The sequence below is a fragment of the Panthera leo genome, chromosome A1 (genome assembly GCF_018350215.1).
Source record: "Panthera leo isolate Ple1 chromosome A1, P.leo_Ple1_pat1.1, whole genome shotgun sequence".
Lineage (NCBI taxonomy): Eukaryota > Metazoa > Chordata > Mammalia > Carnivora > Felidae > Panthera > Panthera leo.
The window spans coordinates 139,791,480-139,810,649 of NC_056679.1; the positions used below are offsets into that span (position 1 = coordinate 139,791,480).

At 38.5% G+C, this 19,170-nt stretch overlaps 1 protein-coding gene and 1 pseudogene across 7 annotated transcripts in view; both read right to left on the reverse strand.

Moving 5' to 3' along the window:
- The window catches only part of POC5 (POC5 centriolar protein), a 45,917-nt gene that overhangs the window by 4,134 nt on the left and 22,613 nt on the right, over positions 1 to 19,170 (reverse strand). For all 7 annotated transcript variants that reach the window (XM_042941315.1, XM_042941288.1, XM_042941298.1 and 4 more), the window contains 4 exons: positions 19,023 to 19,127; positions 13,931 to 14,110; positions 11,497 to 11,650; positions 6,164 to 6,438 (listed from right to left, as the gene is read on the reverse strand). In XM_042941315.1, the coding sequence (XP_042797249.1) occupies positions 6,164 to 6,438; positions 11,497 to 11,650; positions 13,931 to 14,110; positions 19,023 to 19,127 (714 nt within the window). The remainder of the gene's footprint in view (positions 1 to 6,163; positions 6,439 to 11,496; positions 11,651 to 13,930; positions 14,111 to 19,022; positions 19,128 to 19,170) is intronic.
- On the reverse strand, positions 11,793 to 13,314 carry LOC122221765 (annotated as a pseudogene).

A 19,170-nucleotide genomic window follows, 5' to 3' on the forward strand; every position in this document is an offset into this window, starting at 1 on the left:
AATGCCTTGGTAGAGATCCGTGTCATTTTATTACATGTCTCCATTTCTGTAACTATCACTGCAGTCAAGACACAAAACCATTCTAGCACCACAGCAGTCTCCCTCCTGTGACACTTTTAGAGTCCTATCCATTTCCCTTCCTCAACTGCCCTAACCCTTGTCAACCATTATTCTGTTTTATGAACGCTTTTGATCCTTATGCATAATTAATATTACAGATACGCTTTTCACTACACATATGCTTTTGTGTTCTTCCTTTTTTCTGCAGAAAATGGGATGATCATATCAAAAGGTAATGTCAGCTTTTACAGCTTTTGTTACTTACTGCTGATGATACTCCAGAAAGATTCTTATTTGTAACACGAATAACATACACATGTACTCACTGTTTTTCATTATCAATTAATTATATTAGCTGCTCCTTTAAGTCTGAGGTGAAACCTAGTATTTGATTCAATTTGTGGTTCCTTATTAATGTTTCATATTTGCAATTCATTTTGTCAACTACCCAAATTCTTTAATTACTTGCCAGGAATGGGTATTTCTCTCAAAAATGTTTAATTAATCCTGATGAATATTAAGCTCATCTAATAATTACAGATACTTATCTAATAAATATTTTACCCACTTAATGTTATCTCACTTAGCTTTTTCTTTTAAAAAAAATTTTTTTAATGTTTATTTTTGAGACACACACACACACACACACACACACAGTGTGAGCAGGGGAGGGGCAGAGAGAGACAGGGAGACACAGAATCCCAAGCAGGCTCCAGGCTCTGAACTGTCAGCACAGAGCCCGATGCAGGGCTCATACCCACAAACTGTGAGATCATGACCTGAACCAAAGTCGGATGCTTAACCGACTGAGCCACCCAGGCATCCCTCAGTTTTATTTTTCAGTGCACATAAATTTAAAAAATTATAGCTAATTTTGTTGTTAATTTCTTCCATAAGGTAATCAACAAACCTTCTTTAGGCAGCTGAGGTCATTATACTCTTCTAACATTTACTTATTTTGGTTTAACTTATTAAAACATTTGAAATTTCAGTGTGAATTATTAATCTAATTTTCCCTCTAACCATTTTTCCCCACACCATATTACTAAATAGTGATCTTTCCTCACTGTTATAGTCCATCTGAGGTATCGTTCATTGAGTTCTTCATATTATCTGCATCTAGCTGCAGATGGTCACGGCTGTATATTGAAACAGATGATAGTGGGTTCCATGAGAAATGTCTCTGGGAAAATTAAAATGGTAGAATATTGATGTGTCGGGAGAACTCTAGGAAAATAGCATTCAGTGAGGTTTGGAGAGTCTTTGGAGAGTTTGGAAAGACTTAATTACACTTGCACAGAAAACCAAGCAAAGGGAAAAACAAAGGAATACATTCCAGGAACAAAAAATTGTACCAGAAAGGAAATGTAGGCATAGTATACATTCGTAGCTTAGCTATATTTAAATAGTCATCATAAATATTAACTTAATGCAAAGTTTGGAATATCTACATTTAAATACAGAAAAAGGACAGGGTTAGGATAGTATTTAAAAAGGCCAATTCTTTCATCCATAATAATCAGTCAACAGGTAATACTGGATAATTGATGCATGTGGAAATAAAGATATGAGCATACTAGTCAGGAAATTAAAAGGTAAGTAGGAGAAAGAGCTAATAGAATTTAGGGAGAGGTATTTAGAGGACTGTTTCTCACTATAATACTTGTAGAAACTATTTGGCTATTTAATCTAAACTTTTACGGGTCTTATGAATTTAAGAAACTAAAACTCAGATACTAAAATATTTATAGGCATGTTTTTGTGGACTAAATTCATGCTTCTGACCTTAAGGAAACCTCATCCTATTTCTTATTAAAATAAGGTATAAAATATATTCTATAAAGTGCTGTATCTTAATATTAAAAACTATTTTAAAATGTAAAATATAAATTTAATTGCTGGTAAGAACATACTTTATGAAAAATTGCAACCTGAAGTACAATTGAGCTGGTAACCTTATTTGTGCCTAGTCACATTTGAAGGGTGTAAGCACTCCCATCCATAACAGCTGTTCCCACTCGGAGGCGGAAGGAATGTAAAAGAAACTGGACACGTTTTGACTGGGAGACGTTTGGAATGAGAAAACTACAGTAGTTGGAAGAATGCCCACAGCTGATAACCTTCACCCAACCAGTTGAGAACTGTTTTAAAATATCTTCAGTAAGATGAAAACATATACTCCAGTAAGGAAATAAAGACTTTAAAAAGAAACTTGTGTGCATTTACTTAAATTAATAATTGTCTTAACTGACTTGCATGTTTACCAAGTCAGCTTTTGGTTTTATTTTTTAGCTTTTTGTTTTCAAATGGTTTGTTCTGTAATCAGATTGCCTTACAAGTTTTGATAGATTCTTGCTTTACTTTACAAAAACTGAAATTGGAAATTACATAAAAAATAATCCACTGAATGTAGCTTATATAAAAGAGATGGCTTAATTACAGTCTAGGAACCCATAGTCAGTTTGGTCCCATGTTAAAAATTAGCAAATTAATACACACGTTTTAGCATAAAATAACACCTAAGATATGTATATATAACTTTTCAAAATTTCCTGCTTTAAATGACTTTTCTTTTTAATTAAAATAATTTTTTTAATGTTTATTTATTTTGAGAGCCAGAATGTGTGCACGAGTAGGGGAGGGGCAGAGAGAGAGGGAGAGAGAGAAAGAATCCCAGGAAGGCCCCTCACACTGTCAGCAGAGCCCAACATGGGGCTTGAACCCACAAACCGTGAGATCATGATCTGAGCTAAAACCAAAAGTCATATGCTTATCCGACTGAGCCACCCAGGCGCCCCAACTGACTTTAAAATATATATATATTTATTTATTTGGGGGACAGCGCAAGCTGGGGAGGGGCACAGAGGATCCAAAGAGGGCTCTGCGCTGACAGTCTGACAGCAGTGAGCACAATGTGGGGCCTGAATTCACAAACCACTAAATCATGATGACCTGAGGCCAAAGTCAGACGCTCAACTGACTGAGCCACCCAGATGTCTCCCCCCACCCACGACACACACCTTTTTTTAACTGACTTTTTGACTCCATGACCAAACTTACTGGTCCCAGTCAGGATGGATCTCATTAAATCTATCTAAGAGCTTAGTTGACTTAAAAAATGCTATAAAAATGGAAATGCTAGCATTTTATGCCCTATCAATAAAAGCAACAAAATCAAAAGGATTAAGAAAGAAAAGGGAAATGACCTATTTTTAAAACTTAATGTTTGTATCTTAATATTTGACATGGAGACAATGGTTGGTTAAGAAACAAGGCTCTGTGGCCAAACGGTCAAAGTCTGAATTCTGTCACTGATTGTGTCCACAGGCAACTCACTCACTCTCCAAACCTCAGTTTCCTCATTTATAGAATGAGGAGGGCAGTGACAAGTGCCTAATGATATCCTTTCACTTTCCATTCAGATGAAGAGGAAAGTTAAGAGAGAACCTTTACTAAAGAGTTTAAAAATCCAACTAAAACCCCTCAACTATTCCAACGGTGAGTCAGAAAAAGAAAAAAGGGTCACCTATTGTTCAAACTGGTGAACTGCAATAACTGCCTAATTGTTATTTCTTGACAAGTGCTTACCACCAGGAAATTCTGGTATTTTATTTAACATACTGAGGATGTCTGCAGAAAGGAAAGAATTTTACAGATGAAGGTGTTATTTTAGTAGGATGATAATCTTTCTTTTTCCAGTTGTCTGTTTTCCCAGTTCTCTGCAGTTTGTTCTCTGTTATACACCTCCTTTTAGCTACTGGAAATACCAAGAAGATTGGGAAAAAGTTTTGAATGTTCATAGGAAGCCTCTGTGATTAAAATGAAAAGAAAGATAACCAGGCCTGGATCATAGGTCTCTCCTTTCCCAGTCCCAACAATGATGGGTTCGCATTAGAGAAGTTACCCAACTAATATACTTGTTCCTAGTTTTGTTATTATGGTTCTTTTCAAAAACAAGAGGACACATTTGAGGGGAATCTGAATCTGAGTATTATAATTACATAAGCAAGGAAGAAAACCAGCAGTATACTTACAGACTGATTTGCTTCTGATTTTCCTCTCCTCCAACCCTAAAGGCTATATTTATGCGAACAAAATTGAATGTGTATCTGTTTATCAAGGAGGATGTAGTTGGAAGGGCTGTCTACACTATATTGTGTTTTCAGGTTGCAAAGACTTCAAAATTATCTCAGGTGACCACACTGTTTCACAAAGTAACAAAAAAGGTGGTAAGCATACTCATTCATTCAGTTCTTCCCATATATATCCAGGTTTATATATAAATGCAAATGTACAAATGGTGTAGTCATATTTGAAGGGAATTTTGAAAAATCTAGCTCTGTGGGTTATCTGAATATGCAACATGAATGACAAACCAGAAATTTAAATAGACACTCACTGTGTTTACTTAAATGAGATCATCTGTATAGGATCACACTTCAAAATGTGTAATCATGAAAAATAAACACAGCTGAACATAAGTCAGAGTTGAATTTTAGTGTCTTATTTCTAAGTCAAAACTCCCTCACACATTCAAAATTTTCTTAACAGCTATATTTTTTTCACCTCTTTGAATCAAGAGCAGACATAATAGCAGATCTCAACATATTTTTCCCCACAGTCAGTAGCTTCCACAAGGCAGAAATTCAAGTCAGCTGGAATATTCAAGATGACCAATTGGCTGGCTGACTGAATGCCTACAGAGCGCTGTCCAGGGTAATGGCACCTTTGGATGGGGAACTATACAACATAAAACCTATTCTGCGATCTTCTGTACTCTCAGGAAAATGGTAAGGGCCAGGGAGGAGGAGGACACAAGCAAATCAGAATCCTCTCAGGAACTTTATCATACTAGACATGCCTTTGTGCCTAAGCCAAGCCAGAGTACGGAAGAAGGACACAGTGTTTTTAAAAAGCCCTATAGAAGTAAGTCCATGGGGCGCCTGGGTGGCTCGGTCGGTTGAGCGTCCGACTTCGGCTCAGGTCATGATCTCACGGTCCGTGGGTTCGAGCCCCACGTCGGGCTCTGTGCTGACAGCTCAGAGCCTGGAGCCTGTTTCGGATTCTGTGTCTCTCTCTCTCTGTGACCCTCCCCCGTTCATGCTCTGTCTCTGTCTCAAAAATAAACGTTAAAAAAAAAAAAAAAAAAAAAGTCCAGTTGTATCCCTACTCCCCTCACTATGGAGAATCACTCTTTGAATAACACAGGTTTAATAAGAAGAAGGTGAGGAGTCAGAACCCTGATGTACTTTGTGTTAACTCTTCTATATTAATTAGCTTGATCAATTTCCCTTCAGGCAAGTTCTCACACAAATATTCCATCCCCATTCAGTAGTTCCACACTGTATGTACTTCTCTTAAAAGTAGCTAAGTGACTCTAGGAGAAATTATTCCTATCTTTATTCCAATTATGAATTAAAAATGAGAACCTAATCCAATCAAGATGGAGTAACTACAGAGTAGTGTTAATGATATATGTGCATCGAGGAAAAGGGAAAGGTATAGCTGAATACAAAATATACAAAAGAGCCAGTAATCTTCTAAGCCCTTGAAAAATACCCAGGAGAGTTCCCTTCAAAATAGATTAAAAAGCCTGTCATCTTCTCTTTTTCAAATCTATTTTTCCTGAATAGTTCTTGAAAAAACGTGAAATGACAAAGTTATTTTTAATTATCACTACTATAATAGAAGTTTCAGCTATTATTTTCATTATAAATTGTTTAACAAAATTTTTTTAATGTTTATTTTTGAGAGAAAGAGAGAGACAGAATGCGAGTGGAGGAGGGACAGAGAGAGAGGGAGACACAGAATCGGAGGCAGCCTCCAGGCTCTGGGCTGTCAGCACAGAGACCAACGAGGGGTTCAAACTCATGAGATCATGACCTGAGCCGAAGTTGGATGCTCAACTAACTGAGCCACCCAGGGGCCCCTTCATTATAAATTGTTTTAGCCACTTTGTATATTAAATATTTTCTATGGCTTGGCCTAAATACCATACAGACTTTTCCTCCATGGGAAAACATGTTCTAAGTTAAAAATATCCAATATACAGTCGGGTTTTCAGCTGTTTTCCCACTCGGGCACCTGCATTAACTGTACCAACCATTTCTTCCGGTCCAGCAGTGGCTGCAGATCCAGCACCCAGAGTTGAGGTAACAGGAAGGTGAGCAGAGGAAGCAGAAGCAGCCCCGGCAGAAGTGATGGAAGCAGCAGAGGGAAATGTGGCAGCACAGGCTGCTCCCATGGCGGCTGCTGGTGGGGATGGTGGCGGCACAATCAGTGAGGGCATCGGAGGGGCCAAAGGATCCAAATGAGCAGAATGTTCTTTTCCTTGAACACCAGGACCATACTCTTCTTTTTTATTTGTGAAGTCTGTCCCTATCAATCACAAATTAATTCCATTAAACTTCTTACAAGTTAAGATGACCTTTATGCCCCCAACAACGAAAATACATAGTAGCTAAAATTTAGTTCTAAAGAAGATGTAGAAATTTGTCATGTATTGCATACAATGTTTAACTAACACAGTTTATCATTATTAACTGTTTCATGTCAGCATTAACCACTAAAGACTTCAGACCATTTCCTTCAATATGTGAAAGCTGAAGATTTGCTCTTATGTCAAAGATAAAAATATGTACTCTGCTATGATGTCAGCTGAGTAAAGTATATTGCCAAAACAGCCATCATAATAATATGTGACCATATTATTTATGTCCTTCTGCATTATTTCATACAACTGTCCTGATAAATGGCCTCGTATTTAGATCTTCAGAATTGTTTTCTGATAACACTATACCCTTTTATTTCCATTTATTGCTACTATCCAAACAAAATCAATGTATTTTTTTTTTTTAAGTTTATTTATTTATTTTGAGAGAGAGAATCCCAAGCAGGCTCTGCACGGTCAGCGTGGAGCCCCATGTGGGGCTCAAATTCACAGACTGTGAGATCATGACCTGAGCCGAAATCAAGAGTCAGTCGCTCAACCAGAGCTACCCAGGTACCCTAAAATTCAATGTTTTAAATTTGATTTTTCAGCAAAAAATAATAAATCAATAAGTAACACTAAAATTTTTACTTTTAACATTGTAAACAAAATTGATTCTTCCAAAGAGATTTATATAAATCATGAATTAAAAATATATTTGTACACTTAACTAATTTTACTGATATTCTACATAATGATTTCTCAAAAATGAACCTTACCCTTATATCAAAGGAGTGAGTAACATCAGCTTCCAGAAGCTAGGGCAAAGGGTTTCTTCAAATTTTATATTTTTCTCCCCAATATGAGAATTAGTTAACATTTCCAGTAAAGATTGTATGTATGTGGCATCTAACACCAGGGTTGAGGGTTTGGAAATTCATTCACTGAGACAATTGAGAATGTGTGAACACAGGGCATTATAGACGCCCATGTGTTTTTTGTTTGTTTGTTTGTTTTTTAATGTTTTAGAGAGAGAGAGACAGAGCTTGAGCCGGGGAGGGGAGAGAGAGAGAAGGAGACAGAATCAGAAGCAGGCTCCAGGCTCTGAGCTGTCACCACAGAGTCAGACGTGGGGCTTGAACCCAGGAACCATGAGATCATGACCTGAGCCAAATCTGTACATTCAACTGACTGAGCCATCAAGGTGCCCCGCCTTTTTTTTTTTTTTTTTTTTGTAAGAGAGAGAGAGTCAGGGAGGGACAGAGAGAGGGAGAATCCCGAGGAGGCTCTGCACTGTCAGCACAGAGCCCTACACAGGGCTTAAACCCACGAACCATGAAATCATGACATGAGCCAAAATCAAAAGTCAGATGTTTAACTGACTGAGCCACCCAAGCGCCCGATGTGGGGTTCCAACTCACGAACTGTGAGACCACAACCCGAGCTGAAGTCGGATGCCTAGCCACTCAGGCGTCTGAGCCACTCAGAATGAGCCACTCAGACTCTAAACCTCTAGACCCCTATGTTTAAATGGTTTTCGATGTCCACTTTCCACCCAGAGACTTCTCTGTGTAAGTCCTTCTCTTAGGCTATCTTTATATAAAACAGAGTAATAGCACCTCATTAATGAAGTTTAATTAGGATTCTAAGGGACATGTCCTTTGAAATCCTCTGATGAGAGGGACTAACTCAGTGTAAAAGCACCATTTTGTTTTAAAAACATAGTTTTAACATGTTTTTGACAGTAAGTAATTCAGACTGTGTCTTTTTAGGTGGGTGGAAGACTTCTCATCTGCAGAACCTGTACAAACATCAGGTCTCACAATGATATTCCCTGGAATAGAGGTAGCTGACTAACTTGTTAATGTGAGCTGATTTATGCAGTTCCATTTTGGTCAATCGCTGTAAGTTTAATAATTATTCTCGCTTTAAATGGGATAAGTTTTTTCATCTGTAAAGGATTTTTCTACTGTTCCCAAAATTGCTTTAATATTTGGCCGGTATCATTTTAAAGGGTCATTTTTGCGGTCATATTTTGCCTTCTTCATAAAACTTCTAATTTCCAACCTTTAAGATATAGGATACTGCACAGCATGAGATGCACTTAGATCATGGACAGCAGAGTCGGGAGACATAAAAAAAAAACCAGTATTTTGCTATGACAAGATAGGTACGTCAGGAATACTGCATTATTTTCTTTAATGTTTACTTATTTTGAGAGACAGAGGGTGCACACGGGCGGGGTAGGGGCAGAGAGAGTGGGGAAGAGAAAGGATCCCAAGCAGGCTCCATGCTCAGCGTGGAGCTGATGCGGGAATCGATCCCAGGCCCGTGGGATCATGACCTCAGCTGAAATCAAGAGTTGTATACTCAACTGACTGAGCGACCCAGATGCCTCAGGAACAGTGCATTATAAACAACAGTTGTTTTAGGGGAAGAAATGGGGCCAAAAGTATTTTTTTCCCTAGTGAGAATTAAAAATTTTTTAAACCTGTTAATAGAATGCCAGAAAATTACACATCACAGAGCAAATCCAGCATGAGGTTACACTGAACTTCTGCCTTTGGGAGCTCCACCAACACTATTGCTAGTGTGTATCTCACTATTCCTGTCAATTTTATCCCCCATTGTGATGATCGACAAAGCACCAGGCCACTCAAAACAGTTGAGATCCCAGAACTTGGCATTAGTTGTGGATAAAAGGAGATTTAAAAGCAACAGGGGCAAAACAAATCATGTTGTGTAATTATCAGAATACATTTTCTCCAAATCCTGTTGTGGATATTTGCCTGTAGGAGACAAAGCTGTATTTGAATTTAAAATTTAAGATGGTAAATTTATTAAAGGTGGTAAAAAGCAGTCAATTCATAACCTGCTTACATAGGTTATGAGAAAGAGGTCTCTTATAATTGAATGTAGGAAGTTCTTATTTTTTTTTCATTTTTTAAAAATGTTTATTATTTTCAGAGACAAAGAGAGACAGAGCATGAGTGGGGGAGGGGCAGAGAGAGAAGGAGACACAGAATCCGAAGTGGGCTCCAGGCTCTGGGCTGTCAGCACAGAGCCTGATGTGGGGCTTGAACTCATAAACCGCGAGATCATGACACGCGCTGAAGTTGGACGCTTCACCGACTGAGCCACCCAGGTGCCCCTGAATATAGGAAGTTCTAATGATAAACTTTGTCACTTGTGAAACCTAGGATCTGTTATAAGTAGGTAATTAAATTCTTCAATTTAATACATACAACTTACTAATAATGACAACTCGTGGTGGTGGTGAGTTTGTTTTTAGTGTTGACACTGAATTGAAAGACCATACTGGAAAAATCAATTCCTTTGGATATTAGCAAGATAAACTAGTCAGCCTTGAGATTCTGGGATTCTAAGTTTTGAACCTGCATGTGGGCCACACACCATGACTGCTTCAGAAAAAAGTTATCTGCCTTAACTTCCTAGCATCCACAACATGAACAATTTGCATAATAAATGTTTGATGATGCCTGAAAATTAAGGTTATGACAACCACAGAAAAGTTATTCCCTGGACTGGAATATTAATGGTGTTACAAAATGAAACTGTCTCATAAAGTGTGAGTCTCAAATAGGATTTAATGTGAAGAAATGCTGCAAAAAATGTTCATGTACTTACATAAAACAGGCTGACTTCAGACTACAATAATTATGCCATTACTTATCATCTTACATGTCAAAGTATTTTTTGTCTTTTAAAGAGCTTTCAATTATATTTCACTGCATTTCCTCAAGAATCCTTTGTGAACAGGTAGGGAAGATTTATATTATCTTCTTTGTTCAGAGAAGAAAACTAAAACCCAATAAGGAAAATAGGCCTCGGTGCAAATTGGTGACAAAGGATTCGTGTGATTTGCTTTTCTAAGCCATGCTGAAAAAACAATGACACAATCCACACAGATTCCAGCCAACACATGGACTTTTCTTAAAATAAAATTATTTTATTTGACTTCTGTAGATAGGCCTATATTTATATTTCAGTTTCAGTTGAGGCATCTCTTAAATTGAAGACAAGCAATTTAAAAAAAAATTTTTTAATGTTTATTTTTGAGAGACAGAGAGACAGACAGACAGACAGAGAGAGCAGGAGCATGAGCATGAGCAGGGAAGGGGCAGAGACAGAGACACAGAATCCAAAGCAGGCTCCAGGCTCTGAGAAGTCAGCACAAAGTCCGATGGGGGCTCGAACTCACAAGCCATGAGATCGTGACCTGAGCTGAAGTCAGACACTCAACCTCCTAAGCCACTCAGGCACCCCAAAGACAAGCAATATTTAAAATGGGACACCATGACTAGATAAATATTTCATCAACAAAATAGTCCAAAGAATTTGGCTATTTGATCAACAAATACAAATTTTGTACTTAAAGGTACTGCAATTATTAGTTAAAAGAGCCTTAAAATAATGTTATACATTCAAAACATCATTTTAACATTGACCCTAAACACTTAAGAGTTGACTGTTTACTTGATCATATCTAAGATACCATAAGTAACCAAGACTAAGTGATTTTTATGGCAGATTATGATACCATGAAGTTAAAACTACCCATACCTGGGGGCACCTGGGTGGCTCAGTCGGTTAAGTGTCCGACTCTTGATTTCGGCTCAGGTCATAATGTCAAAGTTCGTGATTTCGAGCCCCACATGGGGCTCCACGCTGACAGTGCAGAGCCTGCTTGGGATTCTCTCTCTCTCTCTCTCTCTCTCTCTCTCTGCCCCTACCCCACTCATGCTCTCTCTCTCTCTCTCTCTCTCTCTGCCCCTACCCCACTCATGCTCACTCTCTCTCTCTCTCTCTCAAAATAAACTTTAAAAAATTTATTTAAAAAATCTAAAAAAATAAAAACAATTAAAAAAAATACCAGTACCTGGTCAAGGCCTATTCTTTGCAGAAAATTAGTATTACAGACCACACCAATCACTGAAATATCCTCAAATCCTTTTCAAAGTAGACAGAGAACCTTAAATACTAACCTGTATCGCCTTTGTTTTGAAATATAGTCATAGCTTCGAGATTTAATGCACACACCCCCCTCATGAAAGCTTTCTTCATGGAATCTTCAAAATGCTCTTTTTCATGCTGCATTCTTTGGATCTCAGCTTTTGCATTTTCCAAAGCTCCAGATAACTAAATAAGGGGAATTTTTAAAAAGAAGAAAAAGATTTGAGATACAAGGAAGGATATTATTTACTGTTCAAAAATCAGCCTTATACTGTGAAGTGTTTTTTGTTTTTTGCTTTTTTTTTACAAAAGAGTAAGCTATGTTTATTTAAAGTCACAAGCAGTTGACGGACTCCGTATGACTCAGACTATAAGGAAACCATTCTACTTCATTCCATTCTGAGTCCTAGGGGGGCCCAGACTGGCAGGAGTGCTGCTTGGGGCCCGCTGACAGGTTTAAAGGTTTCTCACGGCAATCTGTGACTGTGTGAGATTGGCCAGGCAGGTCACCATTAGCAGGTTGCAGATGTTGCTGTTGAGCATGGTCTCAAAGTTATCAGGAACTATCTTGGGTACTTGGTTAACCAGATTCATTAAGAAGCGGCCCACAGTATCGTCAGCTGACGGCTTTCCACACAGCACGTCCTCTGCATACCACAACACTGTGCTCAGGGCATCCTAGATGCCAGCCGATGCCCCTCCTACTTGCTGCAAGTTGCTTGAGAGTCTGATCACTGGGTTGGGGCTAAAACAGGTCTTCGTGATCTGGTCAACTGCGATGTGTTCAGTGTCAGAATATGCATAGTTCACTGTCAGAGGTGTGGACATCCCCCCAGGGACACCCATTAAAGTGCCGACATAGGTAGCCATTCCTGAGGTGAATGGGGTTGGGAGCTTCAGGGCTGTAGTATTCCTGAATCGGCACAGAATGCTTTATGAAGTCACGGCCTGTGGCGTACCAGCCCAGGATGAGCTCATCTGGAGAGACTTTCTTGGTAATTCACACATGTGCTTAGTGAATGCCATGTCAACATCCACCTCATCTTCTGACTCACTGTGCAGCACTAAAAGGCAGTTTGTGACTTCCACTGAATGCTAGTCAACAGGTCCCAGCAGGGTCCCAATAACTTGGGCAGCACCTTCACTGAGTGTCTTGTGGCTGTCCGCAACAGAGGCCAAATGACCAGGTGGAGCCCAACCGCACGGCTGCTGGGGTGGGGGCCTGACAGGGCAGGACCAGGCAGTGACCACACTGGGTCTGTGCTGGGGTCTGACCCAGCCCATGGTCCTAGCCAACGCAGCTGCCGGGTATGAGGAGGAGGCTGGAGCTGGTGTTGGAGCCAGAAGCGGCGCTGAGGCTGTGGGGCTGGGGCAGGGGTGGGGGCGGGGGCTGGGGCTGGCACTGCCGGTGTGGCCATCTTGTTGAGCTGTGAAGTCACTTTTGTGTCAAACACTAAAAACACTTTACCGCACACCTCTTCCACTATGCATCTCAATTTATTTTAAAAGGTGCATCTTACCTCATTCCTAACTGTAAGATGGAGGTTCAAACAAGGAAAATTTCATACCAGTCCCACCAAAGGGTGCTGATGTGTTTTACTTATAAAGATATGTCATTTCTTACCATAAAACATTCATGCAGAATAACACCCAAAATACATGAAGAGCCACAAACTCTCACCTCTTCAGAAAAAAATACCTAAATGCAATATTAACAGAATTTCCTCCCTTCCTTCCTTTCTCTAAATGTCATTTAGAGAACTTAAAGTGCAAAGTGACATTAGGTAAAACACTCTTTCCCATCGACCAAATCTGAAGGGACTGCATTTTTTTTTTGTATGTTATTTTGAATTGCAGAAAATTATTGGTACAACGAAACTTATTTTTAACATTAAGAACTTAGTACTATGATGACGAAAAAAGGTTTTTCTGTGACTATGTGATTTCAAGAGGCCTACCGCATTCTTCACTAGGGATTAACTTCATTTTGGGTCTCAAATATTTTCCCTTGGAAACGATGTTTATTTTATAAATAAAAGTCAATGGGAAAATAACTTCAGTTTATATACAACAGCTTTGTATCAACCTTATAGGAACACAATTTGCTTAAATTAGCACAAGGATAAACATTTTTCTTTTGAGTCTTTATTTTCAGCTCAAAAAGGCCAAATGAAGAAGCCTAAGAGTACGCGTTCTTAGAAATGTAAGGGTCTATGGGTGATTTATGTTTCCAAGGGAAATGTACATACACGAGATCAAACACGAGTTCCTAGATCAGAGTAAATAAGTCTGTAGGTCTGACTTAATAGTGTTGTTCTTTCCCAGGAGTCTCATTTGAACCTACGTGACATTAAATGGAACTGGAGAAACGGGTCACTCTGGCTAACTATAAACGAATAGTGAGTGATGCTATCCACCTTTTTATTTTTACTGAAAGAAAGTGAAGGTATACACAAAAAAGTTTACCGCAGCAACTTTGGTTTCATAATCGTTGGAAATCTGGACACAAACTTCTTCTGCTCTTGCTTGACAAGCTCGTTCCACCACATCTTTCCATTGTTTCTGTACTATGGATCGCCAGCCTTTCCAGACTTTCTTCAGTAAAGTTCTCTGGAAGTACTGGTCAGCTAGTTTGCCTTCATAGACCTAAATGAAAGTAATATACAACCTCAAAAACACGGTAGGCTGGTAAATATATAGGCGATGATATTAAAAAACATAATGTAACACAGTGGTAAGCAGTGTACATGTTATCATTTAATCCTGTGTAATCATATTTTTCTCATGTGCAGACAGGAGAACAGGCTGAGAGAGGTTAAGGAACCGGCCCATGTCACACAGCTTTCATAGAAAGGGAAAAACCAGCCTCGCCTCATTTCAGAACCTAACCTCCAATCCTTGTATCAATGCTTTATGCAACTACTCAAGTTAGGAGGAAAAAAATAAATAAATAAAGCGCAAATGAAAGAAAAGGAATAATGTGCCGTTATTAGAGTTATGAATCTGTAGGACCATTTAGCTGAATGTAGGCCTAAGAGAAGAACAGAGAGTGGCTGCAAGACAGAAAGGGTAGTGGCTGTGATTTCAGGTGCCACTGCTCTCTCTTCAGCCTGGTGGCCACCACCTGAAGCAAGACTAATTTAATTTACACCCTTTGCCATCATACACAGGGCCAAGCAGATCTAAATAGAAACATATACCATTCTTCCTGTATCAACTAATTTAAATTCTTTTGAAGAAATAGTTCCAATTTTCAATTTTTTTAAATTGAAAAAGCTACTCAAAAACTGATGGCAGAAAATATATGGAAACAAACGATAGTGAAAATACAACAATCCAAACACTTTGGGATGCAGCGAAGGCAGTCCTGAGAGGAAAATACATGGCAATCCAGGCCTATCTCAAGAAATAAGAAAAATCCCAAATACAAAATCTAACAGCACACCTAAAGGAAATAGAAGCAGAGCAGCAAAGACACCCCAAACCCAGCAGAAGAAGAGAAATAATAAAGATCAGAGCAGAAATAAACAATATAGAATCTAAAAAAACGGTAGAGCAGATCAACGAAACCAAGAGTTGGTTTTTTGAAAAAATAAACAAAATTGACAAACCTCTAGCCAGGCTTCTCAAAAAGAAAAGGGAGATGACCCAAATAGATAAAATCATGAATGAAAATGGAATTATTACAACCAATCTCTCAGAAATACAAGCAATTATCAGGGAATACTATGAAAAATTGTATGCCAACAAACTGGACAACCTGGAAGAAATGGACAAATTCCTAAACACCCACACTCTTCCAAAACTCAATCAGGAGGAAATAGAAAGCTTGAACAGACCCATAACCAGCGAAGAAATTGAATCGGTTATCAAAAATCTCCCAACAAATAAGAGTCCAGGACCAGATGGCTTCCCAGGGGAGTTCTACCAGACGTTTAAAGCAGAGATCATACCTATCCTTCTCAAGCTATTCCAAGAAATAGAAAGGGAAGGAAAACTTCCAGATTCATTCTATGAAGCCAGTATTACTTTGATTCCTAAACCAGACAGAGACCCAGTAAAAAAAGAGAACTACAGGCCAATATCCCTGATGAATATGGATGCAAAAATTCTCAATAAGATACTAGTAAATCGAATTCAACAGCTTATAAAAAGAATTATTCACCATGATCAAGTGGGATTCATTCCTGGGATGCGGGGCTGGTTCAACATTCGCAAATCAATCAACGTGATACATCACATTAATAAAAGAAAAGATAAGAACCACATGATCCTGTCAATCGATGCAGAAAAAGCATTTGACAAAATTCAGCATCCTTTCTTAGTAAAAACCCTCAAGAAAGTCGAGATAGAAGGAACATACTTAAACATCATAAAAGCCATTTATGAAAAGCCCATAGCTAATATCATCCTCAATGGGAAAAAACTGAGAGCTTTCCCCCTGAGATCAGGAACACGACGGGGATGTCCGCTCTCACCGCTGTTGTTTAACACAGTGTTGGAATCAGCATCAGCAATCAGACAACAAAAGGAAATCAAAGGCATCAAAATTGGCAAAGATGAAGTCAAGCTTTCACTTTTTGCAGATGACATGATATTATACATGGAAAATCCGACAGACTCCACCAAAAGTCTGCTAGAACTGATACATGAATTCAGCAAAGTTGCAGGATACAAAATCAATATACAGAAATCAGGTGCATTCTTATACACTAATAATGAAGCAACAGAAAGACAAATAAAGAAACTGATCCCATTCACAATTGCACCAAGAAGCATAAAATACCTAGGAATAAGTCTAACCAAAGATGTAAAAGATCTGTATGCTGAAAACTATAGAAACCTTATGAAGGTAATTGAAGAAGATATAAAGAAATGGAAAGACATTCCCTGCTCATGGACTGGAAGAATGAATATTGTCAAAATGTCAATACTACCCAAAGCTACCTACACATTCAATGCAATCCCAATCAAAATTGCACCAGCATTCTTCTCGAAGCTAGAACAAGCAATCCTAAAATTCATATGGAACCACAAAAGGCCCCGAATAGCCAAAGTAACTTTGAAGAAGAAGACCAAAGCAGGAGGCATCACAATCCCAGACTTTAGCCTCTACTACAAAGCTGTCATCATCAAGACAGCATGGTATTGGCACAAAAACAGACACAAAGACCAATGGAATAGAATAGAAACCCCAGAATTAGACCCACAAAAGTAGGGCCGACTAATCTTTCACAAAGCAGGAAAGAATATCCAATGGAAAAAAGACAGTCTCTTTAACAAATGGTGCTGGGAGAACTGGACAGCAACATGCAGAAGAATGAAACTAGACCACTTTCTTACACCATTCACAAAAATAAACTCAAAATGGATAAAGGACCTGAACGTGAGACACGAAACCATCAAAACCCTAGAGGAGAAAGCAGGGAAAGACCTCTCTGACCTCGGCCGCAGCAATTTCTTACTTGACACATCCCCAAAGGCAAGGGAATTAAAAGCAAAAATGAACTATTGGGACCTCATGAAGATAAAAAGCTTCTGCACAGCCAAGGAAACAATCAACAAAACTAAAAGGCAACAAACGGAATGGGAAAAGATATTTGTAAATGACATATCGGACAAAGGGCTAGTATCCAAAATCTATAAAGAGCTCGCCAAACTCCACACCCGAAAAACAAATAACCCAGTGAAGAAATGGGCAGAAAACATGAAGAGACACTTCTCTAAAGAAGACATCCGGATGGCCAACAGGCACATGAAAAGACGCTCAACCTCGCTCCTCATCAGGGAAATACAAATCAAAACCACACTCAGATATCACCTCACGCCAGTCAGAGTGGCCAAAATGAACAAATCAGGAGACTACAGATGCTGGAGAGGATGTGGAGAAACAGGAACCCTCTTGCACTGTTGGTGGGAATGCAAACTGGTGCAGCTGCTCTGGAAAACAGTGTGGAGGTTCCTCAAAAATTAAAAATAGACCTACTCTATGACCCAGCAGAGTAGCACTACTAGGAATTTACCCAAGGGATACAGGAGTACTGAGGCATAGGGGCACTTGTACCCCAATGTTTATAGCAGCACTCTCAACAATAGCCAAATTATGGAAAGAACCTAAATGTCCATCAACTGACGAATGGATAAAGAAATTGTGATTTACATACATAATGGAGTACTACGTGGCAATGAAAAAGAATGAAATATGGCCCTTTGTAGCAACGTGGATGGAACTGGAGAGTGTGATGCTATGTGAAATAAGCCATACAGAGAAAGACAGATACCATATGTGTTCACTCTTATGTGGATCCTGAGAAACTTAACAGAAACCCATGGTGGAGGGGAAGGAAAAAAAAAAAAAAAGAGATTAGAGTGGGAGAGAGCCAAAGCATAGGAGACTCTTAAAAACTGAGAACAAACTGAGGATTGATGGGGGGTGGGAGGGAGGGGAGGGTAGGTGATGGGTATTGAAGAGGGCATCTTTTGGGATGAGCACTGGGTGTTGTATGGAAACCAATTTGACAATAAATGTCATATATTAAAAAAAAAAAAAAAACTGACGGCAGCCTCCACTATGTCCACTAACATTTAAACATAATATATTCTGATTATGTCAGTTGGTAAATAACTTTCAAAATACGGCATACTCATTAAATAGCTCTTTTCTCTATGATAATGTAGATTCAATCTATTGGGATTCATAAAAAAAATGAAAGCACTAGGAATTATTCTTCAAGGAGAAATCCTGTTCCACGATAATAATAGCCTTTTCTTTAAGTATTCAGAACTAAATGCAGAGAGATCATTCCATGGCTCACATAAACATCAAATACACACACACACACACACACACACACACAATGCATCTATCCCCTATACTCTTGAGTCTCTATACTGTCTTCTTGTGGGATATACATATCCTCTCATCTTTTCCACTTCTGATACAATAATTTATTACTCGCTCTCAGTTTATATTTACTCTGCTATACTGATTCAACTCTTACTTAACTAAAATAAAGACAATCACAGTTAAATTATAAACTAAAGATAATTTTTAAAAAGCTACACAGACATGGCTTTCTTTGATTCTCACTCTAAGTCAAGTCTACAAAACAAAGGATCAGTTTTATAATGTATCAATACAGTAGTGCCTCTTTATGAAGAGACTATATGGATACATTCAGGCATGTGTGAAGCAGAAACAATATAAGAAGCATATGATATGTTAGACATTATCAATTCCTTCTCCACACAATCACATCTGAATTTAAATTTGTTAAAAGGGTTCCGTAACAAGGGCATTTGTAAGTCAGTTATGATCCTTACTATGAAGTAGGGGATGATAGATCAATAGGTCTATAAAATATGAGGTATTTTTTTCCAAAATACACCAAAATCAAATTCCTTTAAAATCTAGGCAACATTAAATTGTAAATTCATTTTGATTTATTAGAAAACAAATCTTTCTTTGACTTTAACAGGAGCTCCAAAATGTGATCCTACACCCTTTTGAGTTCAGAAGTCTAGTATCTGTCAGTTATTGTTTTGTTTTTATACTTACATCCTGTCTGGATTTAACATGGCCAATTCGCCAGTGGAAGAATGTTCTCATCAGCTCTATCCTTTCCTTTTGCTTGCCTATGGCATGAGACAAGCTAGAAATCACCTGTAAATAGCAATTAACACAATTATTGTAATGTCACAATAAT